Here is a 17,236-nt window from a genome sequence, read left to right as displayed (position 1 = left end):
TATCCTGGGGGCACCCAAGGGGCTTTCCTGGGCAGGACTATCGAAATGCCAACAGACCACGGGACACTGCCCTAGTGATCCGTGTGCGCCTGGAGAGGATACACAGCCTCTAGCGCAGCCCTGGAGAGACTGGGCTGCAATTCCTGCTCCTGTGGCCACTTGTCCTGTGGAATTTGCCCCTGAACTCAGCTCAGCCCCAAGAGGTATTGTGCATGTGGCCACGTCCGCTGCAATGCAAAGCAGACCTAGAAGGAGGTCCTTCGGGGGCCAGACGGGAAGAGCCCCATCCCTGCCCTGCCCCATGCCCTGACCCTCCCTCCCTCTGCAGGGCCTCCCTGAACTTGTAACCACCTCGGAAGCCAAGCTGACACAAAGCCAGGAAGAGACAGTGGGATCAGAGGCCAGCCTGGGCCCTGCAGGCGGGGGCTGCCTCACCGGGGAGAGGGGCAGGTACCGCATGGATGGCAGACCTACCCCCTTCCATGTCTTCTGTCCAGTTGCGGCTGCTACTCGTGGGCGAGTTGGGTGAGGTGTAGTACTCTCCCCCCGGGCTCGTGTCTATGTCGTCCTCCATGGAGCCAGATTTGTGCCGTTTACTCCTGGGGAAGGGATGTGGTTAGTAGTGATTAACCCACAGGGCTGTGTCCAGGCATCCGTTCCAGCTGCCGTTTAGCCCAGCTGTGTCTGCTTTTGTCTCCGAGGCCTGAGGAAGAGCACTGTGATACTCAAAAGCTTGCCTATATCTGTACCATTCATACAGCTGGTCCAATAAAAGATATTGCCCACAAGAATTCTTGCTTTTCATGTACCTCCTGGACCATCATGGCAACAACATCACCTCAATAATACCCAGGCACCAAGCCATTTCACTGGAATTGCTTCCTGAACAGAGCTGGGGGATGGGAGCTAGGACTCCTGGGTCCCACCAGCAGCTCCAGCGTGGACCAGTCTGTTGGGCAGAGCCAAGGACTGAGAGCTGAGACACCTGGGCTCTACTGTCAGCTCGAGGAGGGAAGTGTCATGCAATGGTTTGTCAGGGACAGGAGTCCAGACCTCTGATTTGCTGTTTGACCCTCAGCAAGTCTGGGGCGGTCTTGTAGCCCTTATCCCATAAGTCAACAGCCGAGGGTCATCCAGCCCCAGAGCCACTGGAAAGCTTTCTTAGCTACAGGGATACTCTCCAGTGGAGCAGTGGGTCTGTGGAGGTCACGGGGGTCTGCACATCGGGAGAACCAGAGACTGGAAACCCAACATCCAGAGGGCTTTGCTTTGGGATCCTTACAACAAGGCAGTGGATTTTAGCAGCAAGGATGGAGGCTTGGCACCACACCACTACAAATGGGGCGCCAGGGGTGGGCTCCTCACAGGGTGCCACAGAGTCTGTTCTCACCGCAACACTAATCGAGTTACACCAGAAATGAACTTGGCCCAGCAGAGTTTCAAGATGCTTAATGCAGCTGTATATAAACTCAGGGCATTGTGCTGCTCACTTTGTCCTTTCAGCTGAGACTGCAGCTACAACCTATCTAATATCTAGTGGGCCTGTCCCGGCAAAGAGCAAGGCTGCTCTGGGCCAAATTCTGCTCCCAGACCCAGCCCAGGACGGACCGCTGCCCAAAGGCCCAAAGCAAGCGCTCAGCTCCCCCAGCCTGTGATCTTGTACCGACTGTCATGACAGGGCACTTAAACAATAGCTCCCATCTCCCTGTGCACAGGGCGCCTGGGATGGAGCGCGGGGGCTCTTTGACAGCCACCGTGTCTGGGACAGGAAGTGATGAAGACCATATTCTTGGGAACCATGAGAGGGAGTCGAGGGAGGCAGATCCACCCACCTGAGGGTGGGAGCTGTGTCTGGTGCTAGCAGTTCTGCTCATTCCAAAAGTTCCCTGAGCCTCAGAGGTCTGTTCCAGAGGAAATCACCTCCAGCAGCGCGTGGCCCCGAGCAGTGTGCTGGGGCACAGCTCCAGGCCTGCGTCACAGGGAACAGCCCCCACTGCTGGGTCACCCAGCTATTGTCTGCAGAACCTCAGGGCTCCTCAGCCTGTCACCCATCCAAGTCATAAGTAGCCTTGGCCCTGCTTCGCCTGCGAGAGCTGACAAGACCATCTCCCCCACCCCCTTCCAGCACTACAGCTGCCAAGGTCAAGGGCATTCGAAGTTGGGCCTGGAAGCCACAACGCCAAAAAAACACGCAGGTTAACCCTTTTACTGCTGGATCTGTTCCCTGCAGGGTTGTGCTGGGCCCCATGTCCCTGGCATGCGAGGCAGCGCTGATGAGGTTAAACAATAAGCGCTCTCCTCCTCCCTCCCCATCCCCATCCAGGCTAGGGTTGTATTGCCTGGTGAGACAGCCCCAGCTCGGCTCTAGGCCAGGTTGGAAGGAATGCATTCACCTAGGTGGCCGTGTCAGGCAGGGAGAGGGCAAAGAATGAAGGGGAGGAGAGGAACCCAGGCAAGCTGGCTGTGCCCACCTGCCTGGCCCCAGTTGGCAGCCCCAGCCAGGATAAAGCTGGACCTGGATTTATACCGAGGGGCACGGAGCAGAGCAGGGCCAGGGGAGCTGTTTCACAACTCTGCGCTGCATGTGTTGTGAGGGAGAGGACTGTCCACATGATCCCACGTGTGAGATGTGTGTGGGTGGTTCCCTGCGTGGCCCCGTCTCCTTGCTGGGATCTCTGGAGGGGCTGTCTCCACGTGGACATTCAGGGAGGAGGCAGGTGACTCCATGTCCAATGTGCACGGCGCCAGGCTCTGCTTCCATGAGTGAGTGCCCCCCTTTGTGCATCGCGGGCATCCCTCAGAATGGACGCGCCATGTGTGCACGAGTGCCTGGGCAGCTCTGCATGTGCTCACATGACTCTCATGCAGGCTCCATGCACCAGCTAAGGATATGCATAGGGCTGGGCCTTCCCATGCTGCGAGGCACAGGCAGGCTCTAGGGAAGGGCCAAACCAGCCAAGCCAAGCCCAGACCTGCCTTAGCTTTTCCATCCGCTCTGTGCCGTCTCCTCCTGGACCCGCTAGTACGTACCCACTGGAGGAGGTGCTTGGGAGCGTCCTCCTCATCCCGGTGCTCGAGGGGTTCAGGTCATAGGCCAGATGACCTTGCAACTCTCCCAGAGAGAAGTTTGGCCCTGTACCCGTCACCACCGGTGCTGTGGACCACAACAGAGAGAGGTGCGTCAGAGAGGCAATGGGGGAGGGCTGGAAGGGTGTGCTCACCCATGCTGGGCACAGTGCCCCCATCCCAGGCTTCCCTGGGCCTGTGCCAAGGGAAAAGCATTTGCTGACTGTATCTCTTAACCTGCCCCAGTGGTACACTCAGCCCCAGATCCAACAGCCTCCCTGCCTTTTCACCAGTCCTAACCGGTGTCTTGCAGGGGCTCTGTAACACAGCTACTGACACAAGGCCACCTGGCCCTGCCCAGACCTGTTCACCAGGCCTGCAGTGAGCTCTGCGTGTTCTGCTCTCCCTCCAGGGGCTGTGGAGGTGGAAAGGGAAGTCTGTCTGGATGGCTCTGACACACCCAGGAACAGCAAGTTCACCAGCCCCCTGTGAACACACCAGTGCCCTGGCAGCTCGCACCGCTGGAGTGACGCAAGCTTGCCGCCACTCACACGGTACTCACTTCGGGAGACTTGGATGAGCTCCGTGACGCTGAACACTCCCGAAGTGACGAAGCTTTCCTGGAAGTCTGTCGAATCTGCCCAAGAAAAAGAGAGGGGAAAGCTGAGAGGAGCTGGGCGCCGTGGGCCTGGCCCCACTGAAGTTACTGGCAGAGGCACCAGCTGACCTCAGAGGGCACCACCACCCACCTGCCCCTGCCCTTCACCATGAATCCCATGGCCAGCTGCTCATCTGCCCTTTGCACTGGGCCCTGCTGGTGGACCCTGGAGGGGTAGTGTTTTTTGCCTCCTGCTGTGTCAGGGGTGCACCAGCCCCGGGATGAGGTTTCTGTGGGGGAAGCTGGCAGGCTCATTGGCAGTATCTGGCTTTAGGAAGAGGAGGGAGGATCCCATAGAAGCTCTGGGGCTTTCCTCTGCCCACACTAGTTTTCAACCTGAGTTACTCAGCAGTCAATAACTTGAGTTAGCTGAGGCCTCACCCAAACCACCAATGTTTATAGCCTAGACTAGCACATGTGAACATGCGAATGTGCTTAACTGCAGCCTATCAACTTGGCTTAAGAGCTCCTACAGCCAAGGAGGCACTGATGTGGTGCAGAGCCACTAATGTGCCCTGCTATGGCTTCAGAGGTCCACCATCGTGCCCTGCTTTGGGGTCTTGCTATGGGCTGCCCCCACTTGACCAAGTTGTAAACAGGCTGGGGAATCAAAGGCACCAGTGTGACACAGGCCACATCACTCCTTTTGTAGCACTGGCTATAGAAACTGGTGGCCTTCATTCTCACCAATGCAGTTGGCCATGAGGCTCAGGGAGACTTGGCTGTGGCAGTCACAGGGCAGGAGGCCTCTGAGTTGGGAATAGAGGGAGAGTCTTTTGCCCCTGCTAGCACTTGAGTCACAATCCAGCCCACCTCCTTAGGGTGAGCCATTGCTCCTCAATAGCCTACAGAAGGGGAGTGACAGACACTTGTCAGACAGCTGATCCCAGGTTGGACCCAGTCTCAGTAGAGAGGCTGGGACCATCAGGGCTCTGTCCCTGCCAGGCCATGTTGGGAAGTTGTCCCTCCTGCTTCCTGCCAGGACTGGGGTGTCCAGATGGTGCTGTCCCCAGGCCAGTGACAACCCTGCAGATGAAGGTGAGCATAGCAGCAGGTGTTTCCACCTCTGCCTTTCCTGGTACCTCCTTGAGCTGCAAGGGGGGGAAGCCTGCTCTAGTGGTGACTAGCACTCCAGGCCATTCTGCAAGCAGTAAAACTACAGTTGCTGCCCTTGGGACTTCTGCCAGCATCCCAGACCAGTGAGCAGACAAAGCCCCCTGGGCAGCATTGCCAACACCCTGGCTCCCCCCATTCACTTTGCTCCTTGTTGACAATGCAAGAGCAGCAGCCCACAGTGCGCTGGGGGGGAAGAGAGGGGCTCCCTCTCCACCCTATACTGCTGCCCACTGCTCATGGTTTGCCCCTGCCACTTGGACTCTGTTGGGCTCCGGCAGAGCAAGGGGGCTGGGTCACTTGCCACTGCCACTGGGCTGTGAATCTAATTTCCTACCACGTGGCTGGCGCTGGCTCCCACTCCTTGCACCTGTGTGTCAGATAGTAAAAAATGATGTACGTGTCAGGCTGACCTGGTTTCATTTCGCGCACACACATTTTCTAGAGCCCAGCCCCACAGTGCAAAAGCAGATCTAATTCATGCCATGGGTGTACAGGGGCTGATTTACAGGTGCCCGGGGGGGCTGCAACTTTGAATTTCCTGACTTGAAATGGCACTGTAACAGGGATACACCACAGGCAGAAGAGGAATCACCATACTGCATTGGACCCAGGGCCTGACCAACCCAAGATCCTGACCCTGAGAGCCATCAGCAATAGCTGCCATGGTGGAAGGGGCAAGACCCCAGGACAGATGTGAGAATTGGCGGGGGTGCTCCTTCCTGACCCCGGTCAGATCAGATCCCCTGAAGCAGGAAGGTTCAGCTCCCTTCCAAATCTCCTCGCTTTTTTAAATATTTATTCCTGGATTCTTACCACCCATCTCAGGGGTCCACGGGGCAGGCACAGGTCTTACAGTTGAGGCTCCAGGGTTTGAGTCCTGGCTCCATTATTACTGTTGTGTGCGAATCAAGGCCCTTAGCTTTTCCATGGCTCCATTATTACTGTTGTGTGCGAATCAGGCCCTTAGCTTTTCCATGGGCAAGAAAAGGGACCATTGCAATCATCTTTTTTGCCCTCCTGCACAGTGCAGGCCTGGCCAGCCCAGGACAACATGAACAGAACTTTTGGAGAAGAATGAGCCTTGATTCACGATCCAGTGGTGGGGAATCTGCCCCGCACCCTGGAAAGTTGTCTACTGGCCAGCTCCCTTCATGGGAAGAGGGCTATCTCTGACTTTAGCCTGTGTTTTCCCAATTCTTTTATCTCCCTTGTGACTCTTCTCTGACCCTTGTATAATTTATCAACTTCCTTCTTGACCTTGGGACACCAGGACTGGCCACCAGATTTCAGTAGCAGCCGCACCAGTGCCAAAACCTGAGGGAAGAGGACCTCCCTGCTCCTGCTCAAGTCTCCCTAGCTCACAGAACCAGGAGCTGCATTAGGTCTCCAGGCTGCAGCATCACCTGGAGCCCACAGCCAGCTGATCCTCCCCTCTCTCCCCATCCTTCCTGGTGGAAGGACCTTACATATGGATGCGCTGAAATGTGAACAGTTTCCTGCTCCCAGCTCTCTACATGATACACAGGGCTCCGTGCCAGCCCCTGCTCCCTGTGCTGCTTACACCTCCCCAGCTACAGTCACCTGCCAGCTTTGTCAGCGAGGGCTTTAGGGCTCCCCCCAGGTCACTGATAGAAAGCTGAGAACAGAGCCCTGCGAGACCCTGCTAGAAACAGGGTCACATGTGGGTGATTCCCTTTCAGATGCATTCTGAGGCCCATCATTTGGCCATTTCAATGCCTGGGCCAGGTTCATCTTAATCGAACTGCTGTGCAGGGACCAAGTGGAAGCTCCACAAACTACGTGATTACATGATGTATTTGCCTGTCACAGCAGGGTCTGGGCTCAGTGACTGAGGAGCCCCCTGCCCCCATCCTCTGTTCTCTGCTCCTGACAGCTCAGTCCGTAATATCCACATGATGACCTCAATCAACCAAACTTGTGATCTTGTCAAAAAAAGTCTCAACTCATTTGACAGAGGATTTTTTCCTGTGCCTCAGTTTCCCCCTCTTTGAAATGTGGCCAGCGCCCCGTCCCCGCTTTTGTACCAGGAGCCTGATGTGTGCTGTCTCGAAGCCAAGAGCTGGAGCATGCCGTTCTGCCTGTGTGACTCATGGGTCCGTCACATTATGCTACTTGGGTCATGCCAGCATTCACTGTTTTTAGTAGCAGGGCTGCCGGTAAGGGAGAGCAGCCTGGTAGAGAGGGCGCTGGCTGGGGGTCACGAGAACCTACTGCTCTGCCTTCCAAGTCCTGCTCTGCCACAGCCTCTCTGCCAGGCTTTGGGCAAGTCACTTAAACCCCGTAGGCCTCAGGTCCCTGCCTGTAAAAAGGAGCTACAAATCCTTCCCTGATCTGTCTTGTCTCTTGACAAGCTGGAGGCAGTTCAGGGCAGGGCGGGACTCAGCTTTAAGTCGGTGCAGTGCCTAGGGCTCATGTGCCTCCAGGCTGAGGATTGCAAATACTCCTGTGCATATAATACCCGATGGCTCCACAGTCCATATTGCAATCCCTAATTCATAGGATACCCCCCATGCGAGAGGGGCGGGTGGGGAGCTGCCCTTGGCAGCCCTGTCAGCACTGTCTGGGCCTGGCATGGTGGGAGGCTGAGGGAGGGGAGCCTCTGAAACCTGGAGAGATGCCTGGGCAGGAAAATAGACCTCACCACAAGCAGGACTCAGCAGAAAACAGTGCAGGTGTTGGTGGAAGACTCCTTCCCTATCATTGCTTCGGGTGAAAAAGCTGAGTGGGAGCAAACTGGAGACTTGCCAGCCGGGGAATCAGCCCAGAGCCTTGCAGCCCTTCTGCCCCAGGCAGCCATCCTAAAGCCCTGACCTGGCCACCCCTTGTCAGCTGCACTCCAGGCCAGGCCCAGGCAAATGTCCATCTCTCTGCTGAGCCTGTCAGCAAGGAGTCCTGTTGTCAGTGACAGCTGCTGTGACATGGAACTGGGCTGAGACTGCGCCACATTCGTGCCACGCTCCACAATCCAGCTGATCCAGACTCTGCTTACAGCCACCCAGAGGGGTGGCCGCCTGGGCCCAGTGTCCTCAAAGAAAGCTATTCAGGATCTGCCTGGAGCCGCAATCCTTATCCGGCATACATAATTCACACCCGCGTGCCTTGGAGCCGATCAAATGCTGCAGCCTCCCTTTGCCGACTCAGCACTTGTGCTGCGGAGGAGAGCGCGCTGGGTCCGTGCAGCAGTGGCCCAGGGTCGGGTGGGGTCTACGCATCACCCGAGGCTGAGAAGCTGTTGGTAGAAGCCTGAGGCTGCGAGAAACTCCTTGCTCAGCAGTTTCTCCTTTGTGGCATTTATTTCATCCAACAAAATCCAATCTTTTCCTTCCCGTCCCACCTCGTTCCTGACCTTTCATACACTCTGCGCTTCCTGTTTGCTGTTCCCAGGGAAGTGGCATCCAGTACAGTCTGGCCAGTGTGGGGTAGGAGCCCCCCCCCGCTGCCCTCCAGCCTGCGTCTTACTTGTGAGCCAGACAAGGAGGACTCTAGGCGACATGCAGGACTGCGCTCTCTGCCACAGAGGGTCCCAGGGCTGGGGGTTTAGATCTAGTGCATGAGAGACTGGGCATTGCGGCTCAGCTCTGCTGCTAACCACTTGGGCAGGTTTCTGTGCTCTGACTCCTTTCTCACCCTTGCCTTGTCTTGGCTCCTAGCATGAGTGACTGGTGCCTCCTCAGTCTGGAGGGGCACCTGCAGAAGCCACCAAAGGCAGCAGCCCTGTCAGGGGGGCACCAGCCCTACCGACAGCATCAGTGTTGGCCATCAGGGGGGCACCAGCCCCATTGGAGGGGCATGTACACCCCCATGTACCCCCTACCAGTTGCCTATGGCTCCTAGACTGTCAGTGCCTGCCTCTCCCTATGTGTCTGTGAAGTATGTGACACAGCAGGGCCCTGACCTGTTTTGGGCGGGCTTCTTACTGCTCCCTGGAGTGTGATAATGAATAACAACGATAAAGCTACGTGGGCCAAATACATCTTTGATGTGGAAGCTAGTGGTGTTGCACTAGCCCCTCCGCCCTATGCTGCCAACGTATGAGCCTCCCAATTACAGACTAAAAACCCACTAACTCTCTGGTGGTTTCTCAGTGCTGGGCTAGCACACTGCAGCTGCTTGGTAGGGGGAGTCAATTCTTTTACAAGCAACTCTTTGACTTGCAATAATCAGAGACCAGCAGCACCTCCAAACCACGTTCCTGTGAGAAATATATGGGTCTGAGCTGGGAGCTCTTTAATTCAGAGGGCTTTTATCAGTAAGCTGTGCCCTGCAGCCCTGGGGCCAAACAGAGCCCAGCTCCTTTGAACACCTCTGGCAAATGGGGGTGAGCAGTTCTTGAAATCAGATGCTCAGCTTGCCAGCAGCCAACCTGAAGCTCCTGGCCAAGCAGGCTGTGAGCATCACTCGGATACATTAACTTTGCGCTGCTGGGTGCATCCACGTAAGGTGCTTCTGTCCTGTGCTATACTGTCCTGGTGCTCTCTCCCCTGTGCTGAAGGTTTCCATACTAAGGAATCTGCAGTGGGGACAGCCTGGTTTCAACTGGCCTCTGTGCTCCTCAGTATCTCATTGCAAGTGTCTGCTGTTTTAGAAAGAAACTGGGAGTCAGCTGGATGAGAGTCCTGGGCGTAGTGTGGGGACAAATTTGGCATGATCAGCTGTGCAAATGCCACACAGCGCTCCCAGCTGCCCTCCTTTCATGCTGTCCTGGTCCTGGGCTCCTCAGCTCAGCAACACGGGCCTCTCTCAGCCCTAACCTACACCCTCTGTGCCCCCTTGATAGTCCCCTTTGGGTCCCACCCAGAGCAGAAACCAGTTCTGCCAACCCTAGAAGTGAGGCAGGCCAGAAAACAGCATATGATTTAATAAAGACAGTGATAAATGGGGTTCTCATTCTTTGCCTTTGGGTTTTAAGACTTCATATCACATTCACTTAACATTTTCCAACTTTTTCTCCAGCCACAAAGGCTGGAAAATCACCTCTTTTTTAAAGGAAAGCTGAGATTCTCACCTAATCACCTGACTCCAGGAGCTGGGGCTTCAAGCAAACATAGCACCTATCATGGGACCGGCAGCGCTGAGAAGCTGTTAATTATGCCCCTTTGTGCCATGATTTCCCAGTGAGGGCATAAGGCTGAGCAAAGCCCCGAAACTCCTTACTTTTGCAACCTCTTAGGGATTCACATCCCGTTTGCAGACGGGTAAGTGAGCAGGCGGTTAACCCTTCTGAGCCAGCCCCAGCGTAGGGTCCTTCTTACAGCAGGCGCCTCAGGGAAGAGCTCTGAATAGAGTTGGCATGTAAGACCCTACCCATTGCCTCATGTAAACAGGCAGGGGAGAGTGGGGCCTGGGTGGAAGAGGGGGCTGCAGACACCATCTCAGGACCCCCCCTTACTTACCCAATGTGATCGGTTTACTGTCCTCCTGATCTGAGCCGATCCCTGTCCTCGGGCTGCTGCTTTGCTCTGAATCTGAAATGAAAAGTGACATGTGAGGCACTCTGCCCAGTGCCTAGAGACATCACCTTGCCAGCACCTCTACCCAGCCCTGCCCCATTCCTCTCTCCATCAGTTGTAGAGGCACCACCCTGAGCAGCACCCCCACCGCTGTCTGGACGGTGGGACCTGTTTGCCTCAGCCACGGCATCTCAGCATCCCTCCCAATCAAGAAAAGGTGGAACTAGACTGTAGCAAATAGGAAGGGAGCGGGGGGCAAATCTCTTCGGAGGCTGCTGGACCCAGACAGACACAGCGGTTCTCCCTGCCTCCCAGCCAGCACTGCCTCAGGGCCTCAGACTGAGTCTTGCTAAATCCTGGCTGCACTAAGTGACAGCAGGAACAATGACAGCATCAGAGCAGGGCAACAGATGGCCACTGGCCACCACAGCTCTCGCTGGACCAGCAGCACCACCCTCTCATGCTTCCCCTGCGCAGCATGCCCCAAAGAGCCTTACACCAACCCACGCTGAACCTATGGTTAGAAATGGCCCCACATAAGTGACACAGTCTCATTCCCCCAGAGGTGTAACGGAGCAGCCGTGCAACCAGGGAGCGGTGACACAGGGGCAGTGGCAACTTCTGGCTGCTGCTGGCAGAGTTGTGCAGCTGACAATTTTGCCCTCACCAGTTCACTGCCCCGGTTGCCCGGCCTTAGTTACGATGCTGCGCCCTGTATCGGTTAGACGCTGGATGCTGACACTAGGGTTTCTGTCTGTCTGTCTGCCAGCCCCACCCAGAGGACCAGTGAGAAGTCAACCTTGTATGGGAATACGAGTCATTGACATTGTTTTAAGCAACCCGCTCTGGGATTGACCACAGCGGCCACCTAGCAATTCCAGACAAGCTTCACATCCCCATTTCAGCCCTGAAATGCATCCACCTCTGGGGTGGACCCAGCAGCCATTTCCCAGGGCACAGCACTGCAACTAGAGAAGTATGCCAGATCCAGATGAAGCTGCAGAAGGCATGGGGAGGGGCGATGATGGAGGCAGACTGGAACTGCCCAACGGTGGCTGATCAAGAGGAGCCACTGAACAAGAAAGGCCCTTCCCTTATACAGTTAATAATGAATAGTGACCGTGAGCGGTCCTGGCCTCTTAGGGTTCCCATGGCAACAGACAAACACTAATGGCTGCTTTATGTAATATCATTTGCTGCCGTAATGGCCCCCTCCGTGGTCTGCACTCACTAACCAGAGTTCACTTTGCTGCCCCGTGCGATGATTAATGAGCCGCTGTGCCAGACGGAGCCTCCTCACCTCACCGCTGCCCGCCCGCCGCCGGTAATGGAGGAAGCGCGTGACCTCAGAACAGATGGCGCCATTAAACAGCCCCAGGTTACACCACTGTGGCTTAACCCTCCCACCCCCTCCAACGAGGCGGCCGTGGATGCCTGCAGAAATCACTGCTCCCCACTGCAGCTGGGCTCCGGAGCAACGGCTGCCTCACTTGCAGAGCCTTAGCCTTGGCCACTGTTCCCCTGTGCAACAGCAAGTCCAGGCCACTTATAGGCAGCGGTGTCAAGGGAAATCATGGAGCAGCTGGAACTGCTTTCTCCAGCCTGTGAGCCACTGCCCCATGGGGCCAGCGGCTGCCCCCTCCCATGGCTGGTGGTACAGCGCTGGCCCCTGTGGGGAGCTTGCAGGCCTGCGTGGGGCCAGTGGGTCTTGCAGTGCAGTTGCAGAGCACGAGGCCTGATGTGAAGTCATAGCACAAATAAAGCAACACCGTGTCAGCAAGCTGGGCAGGTTGGGCAAGCTGGTGCCCATCCTGAGTCTGACACCAGTGTGTTTGCTGCCCGGAGCATCTGCCTGGGCATTCCCCTGCTCGCTCTGCCACGTGGCTGGGTGGCTCCCAGTCTCCATGCTTTGGCCATGTTCTCTCCCTGGCCCAGCTACCGGACATTGCTCATGGCTGAGTGTCCCTCCTGCCTCTTCCCTTCCTGCCCCAGCTCCATGCACCCCAGCATACATGTCTGCCTTGTGTCTACGATCCCACTGCCCAGCTGAGGAGCCTTGCCCTGCATGGTTTGGCTCTGCTGTGCTCCCAAAACCCTCTGACCCTTAGGCAGGAAGATGTTCAGGGTACTCAGCTCCCAGCCTGCCTCCAGCATGACGCCCTGTCCACAGAAACTCCTAAGATCAGCCCTACTGTCCCCTCTGTGTTAAGTCCTTGTCCTTGAATGGGGCACACATTTTTCTAGGGCTTCCATGATCCCCAAGTTTTGATATGTCTCCTTCAAGACCTTTCCCCACTCCTTTCCTGATCCAGGACCCATGGCATAGACCAGGGATTCTCAACCAGGGTGTCAGGGCACCCTGGAGTACTGTCAGATACTTTGAAGGTCGCTCCGAGGTATGGGGAGATAAGCAGATTCAGTCTTGTCCCTCTGCAAGGAGGTAAGCACTGCAATATATAACTTGGTTTTTTTAAATTGGTGGCACTCAATTCACATGGAGAAGTGCCTCGAGGCCAGTGAGGGGTGCCTCAAATCCAAGAAGTGTGAGACCCACTGACACGGATGCAGTGCCAAACCTACTGCATATACTGCCCTCTTACACGTGTGCCTACCACGTATTGCCATCCACTGTCACATACCATGGCATATCCCCTACAATATATACCCAGTGCATGTGCCCCTTCCACGTATCCATTGCCCATACCCAGTGTCTCTGCACCTGAATACATTAAGGACAGCACCAATTGGGATGTATAATTTTGCTCCTTTTCCTCTTGCCAGCTCCTCTGACTTTCTCAGCCAATTTACACGGCTGCCTGAAACCGTGGCATGCCTGCTCTGATCTCTAGGGGGGAAGTGCCTATTGCCATCACGTAGCAGGTGGTGGCATTTTGCCTTCCGGCTTGTGAAATGTCCATTATGTATCTGCCACCTGCGTGCCTAGCTCTTAGATACTCCAGCACTCCCTGCCCCAACTGCTGGTCCCACGTGGCAACTGAGCGATGACTGGGCAACTTATTTCCTTCATTAACACCAAGGACTAAAATACATACTAAGCCCAGCCTCGCTGCTCCTGTGATGGAGCCTGTCTCATGTTATGCAACTGGTTCCTCTGTGTCGGGGGGGTGGGGGTACACACGTGTGAAGCGTATGTGTGCGCGCGTGTGTCTGCGCATGCGTGCTACCAGCTCTGCATAGTGTCCTGCAGGATATTTGGCAACTTTCAACTTCCTGCAGAAGCTTAACCCTTTGTACACTGGGACCTGGAACCAGGATCCTGGTCCATTTGTGGTCACTGCAGAACCCGTGACAATGTCTGGGCATTATTCCCAGCATCCTGGCCAAAGTCCTGTCAAACAGCTTCCTATGATTCCTCCTGCTTTCTCATCTGGAGACAGACTCTCCCTTCACTTCCTGTTTCACGTGGCTCTGAGCAGTGTCACAGCCAGCTGTGAAGTACACCCGCTCCCCACTGTGCAAGCTGCTAATCCATCCCTATGGGGCTGCCTTGGTTGATCTTCCTGTTCAGAAGGAGCCTTGACTGTGTACAGACTGCCAGATCTGAGCCTCACGGTACCCTCTGTGTCGAGCCAGCTCCTGGGAGCAGAGGCCAAATCCTGGCTTCAGTTTGGGCCGCCTAAATCCTGGGCAGCTCCACTGTTTTGGGGGGTTGGGGGGGGTGCTCCAGTTTTGCAGGGCTCACATGCCCGCCAGTCCCTCCCAAGGGAAAGGCAAGAACACATAATAATACTGCGAAGGAGAGCCCAGCCTGGCTTGCATTTCTGAGAGCAATCAGGCAAAGGAAGTGCTTGCTGCAGCCCCCTCTCCCCTCCCGTCCTGTTCCTTCCGCGCCTCATCAGAAACACGCTCACGCTGGCGGGCTGCAGCCCAGCACTCCCCGTCCCTGCTCCATCTTATCTAAAAATAATCAGACTCCTTGGGCAGCCTTGCAGACGCTGAGCTCAGCGCTATTGGTTTCTAGAGCATCCTGGATTAAATTCACAGCTGGCTTCCCTCCCCCACCCTCATCTACCATGCAGGGCCGTGCTGCTGCTCTGCTCGCTGCCCCGGAGCGTGGCGCAGCAGGCCTGACCACAAAGCTGAGGTTCAAAAGCTGATACCCCTGGCTGCTGGGGGAAGGCCCGTGCCAACGATGGGTGCAGAGCAGCCAGTGCCAGCCTGGCTCAGGGGTGCTGCAGCTGCTGCCAAAATTCAGCCTGCATGGCCTGCCTCTCAGCTGGCACTGCAGGACCCCAGGGGAAGGTCCTTCTGACTCTCCTATTAGATGCTGGGTAGCCCCGGGTGCCCTCCTCTGCACTTGGGCACAGCTTTGGGCCCTCATCCTCAGCTAGGCCCAGGCCTGGGTGCCCCAAGCAGGATGAATGTGATGCTCCAGGGCAGGGCTTGGTCTGTGCCCCAGACTCCCCCTAGGCAGGATGCAGTGTCTGGGCACAACGAGCCCAGGTTGACTCTTCACCACAGCATAATGCTGCAAGCCATCCCGTCCGACTCACTGGCCCTTGGACCAAGCCAGAAATGAAAGTGAAGCCCTCAACCAAACAAAATGCCCATTGATTTCAGCTGGGGCTCTTGCCTGAGCAAGGACCACCGAATTGAGCCCCCCGCATACAGCCAGCCGAGGGAGGGATACTTTTCTGATGACAATGCTTTACCGAGACTGATGCATTGACCCCAGTGCAAGGCTGAAGGAAGGGCATATCCGGCCCGGGGTCCCCATGCAGTGCCCGAGCAGGGCACGTGAGAGCGAGCGGGCTGTAGCACTAGTAGGACGGACCCACATACAGATCACTACAGATGAGATGCTCCAAATCCCCTGTGCTGGTAACAGGGGATTTCAGTCCCCCACAATTTGTGGGGCTGTGGGATGCAAACCTGGGGGTACGAGTCTGATTTGAATTGAATTGTGCAAGGGGATGGCAGTTCTTAGGGAGTTCATTCTCTTCCCTGCTCTGAGCATCGGCCTGCCTCACCCAGCGCTCAGAGGAGTGGAAGTGCGGGCGCTGTCTGCGGTCTTTCCACCCAGGGCACGAGCGATGTCTGAAGGGTCAGGGTTCTCTCCTCCTCCTCCTCCTTGCTCACGTACTTGAAGCATGTAGCAGAGTGAGACTACACATATCCTGTGTCTCTACTGTCCATGTGCCTATCCGTACCATGCATATCTGGACCTCCCTCTTCTCTTGCCAGGATCAAGCTGGGATCCCTCTTCCATTAGCAGTCCAGGAGGGAAGGGTCATCCTGAGCCCTGAGCTGGGACCCCAAGGGCCCCACAAGGACAGCGCTCCTTACCACATCTCAGCTTGGACACTGGTGCTGGAAGACTGATGCTGCGGCCCGATCCTGCTGGGTTCGTGTGAGTGGAGGGTGCTCAGCAACTTGCACTGACAGGCCATGGATCTTCCCAGTGGCTCATTTCCTTAGGTCTGGGCAGTGCTCCAGGAGCCTCTACTGCTTCTGTCTTCCCCTCTTTGAGGCTGCTTGGAAGAGACCTTGTCCCAGGGAAGCTCATGCCCCTTGGGGGCCATTTTTCCACACATCGGCGGTGGGAACCCTTGGTCCAAGCATCCCTCAGGGTCACCTTAGAGCAAAGCAGCATTAATCACAGAGGCAAGGTCCGTCTACTGCGCACCAGCAGTGCTGATAAATATGTGCAGCTTGTTTGTGTTCATGCATCCATTCAGCCTGAAATTAAAGAGACCTTTGGGGTCTGAGGGGGAACCAGCGCTCCCCCAGGAGAGACGGGGACAGGCCCCCCACTTGGGAATTGCTGCTTGTTAGGTCTGGATAGGGCATGAATTTGCAGGAGGTGAGCAAACTTATCTTTGCCCAGGGTAAAGAAAATCCCCATTCCTTGAGCAGGGGGATCAGCTGGGCTTTCAGCTATCCCATAGCCTGGCTGTGGGAGAAGAGGGCTGGCTAATGGTTAGAGAAGAAGCCAGGGAGCCTGGATCCCTGGGTGCCGACACTACTCCCGGCTCTGGCGTAAGACATGGGGTAGTCACAGGAGTGGGGCGCCAGGAGTCAGCCGTTCAAGGACAGGTCCGCGAGCGCCTGCGCCCCAGGGCCCATCGCCAGCCTAGTGTTTGGCCCGTGGGGATTAAAAGCCAGAGCTCCCGGGTGCCACTTCTGCCATTCCCCCTTGTGGGTTTGTACAAGGCACTTCCTGCCTCGGTGCCTCAGTTTCCCCCAGGCCAAAGGTGATAATCCGATTCCTCCAGTCCCCATAGGGAGGCGGGGTGAGTGTCGCGAGTCCTTCTTCAGAGAGCGCCTGTGAAGTGCTTTTGAGCTGCTGCGATGAAAGATGCTTTTTAAGCGGAGAGAGCCTGGTAGCCTCTTTACTCCCAACAGGCACAGTCCTTGATTAAATGAAAAGTTGAGGCGGCTGGAGCCATTACTATCGCTGCAGCAGCGAACGGTGGGGCAAGCACTGAAAGCCCGGGGCCTGGCTGGGCCTTTGCTCCCCCGCGGCGCCACGGTTCACAGTCCAAACGGAGTCGGGCTGCGGCGTTGAGCTGCCGAGTTGCTTCCCCGGGAGTCTGTCCCGTGCTTTCCACCAGCTTCACGCTCCGCTCTGGGAGCTGGTGAGATGCCAGGCTGGCTTCAAAGCGGCCCAAAACTTGTTCCCCTCCTCTTTTTCTTCCCTCTCTCTCTCTCTCCCGTTCCCTCCATCCTTCTCCTCCTCCTCCCACCCGTTTGGCCTTCGGCATTTTTCTTTCGCAGATTTGGCCGATGCCGGGAAAGGGCTCAGACAATCCAAACAACGCAGTCAAAACACAACGGCCCAGCCTTGCCAACCAGCCTGGCAGCTTTTTATTTTTTCACATTTCCTTTCACGCGCTTTCCCGAGACCTTTTTGGAAGTGCGGCTCACGGGGCAGCGACTGCTATTTTCGGCCCCGGGGGACAAA

General features: G+C 56.3%; 1 protein-coding gene across 3 annotated transcripts in view; it reads right to left on the bottom strand.

Annotated features, from left to right (window-relative positions):
- Positions 1-17,236, bottom strand: part of NFIC (nuclear factor I C) — a 184,898-nt gene that overhangs the window by 33,171 nt on the left and 134,491 nt on the right. For all 3 annotated transcript variants that reach the window (XM_019550591.1, XM_019550589.1, XM_019550590.1), the window contains exons 3-6: positions 10,255-10,326; positions 3,629-3,703; positions 3,031-3,154; positions 475-599 (exon numbers count right to left, since the gene is read on the bottom strand). In XM_019550591.1, the coding sequence (XP_019406136.1) occupies positions 475-599; positions 3,031-3,154; positions 3,629-3,703; positions 10,255-10,326 (396 nt within the window). The remainder of the gene's footprint in view (positions 1-474; positions 600-3,030; positions 3,155-3,628; positions 3,704-10,254; positions 10,327-17,236) is intronic.

This window comes from Crocodylus porosus, unplaced genomic scaffold (assembly GCF_001723895.1).
Source record: "Crocodylus porosus isolate Cpor-Errol unplaced genomic scaffold, CroPor_comp1, whole genome shotgun sequence".
NCBI classification, from domain to species: Eukaryota; Metazoa; Chordata; order Crocodylia; family Crocodylidae; genus Crocodylus; species Crocodylus porosus.
This window is presented reverse-complemented; position numbering and strand designations above follow the sequence as displayed.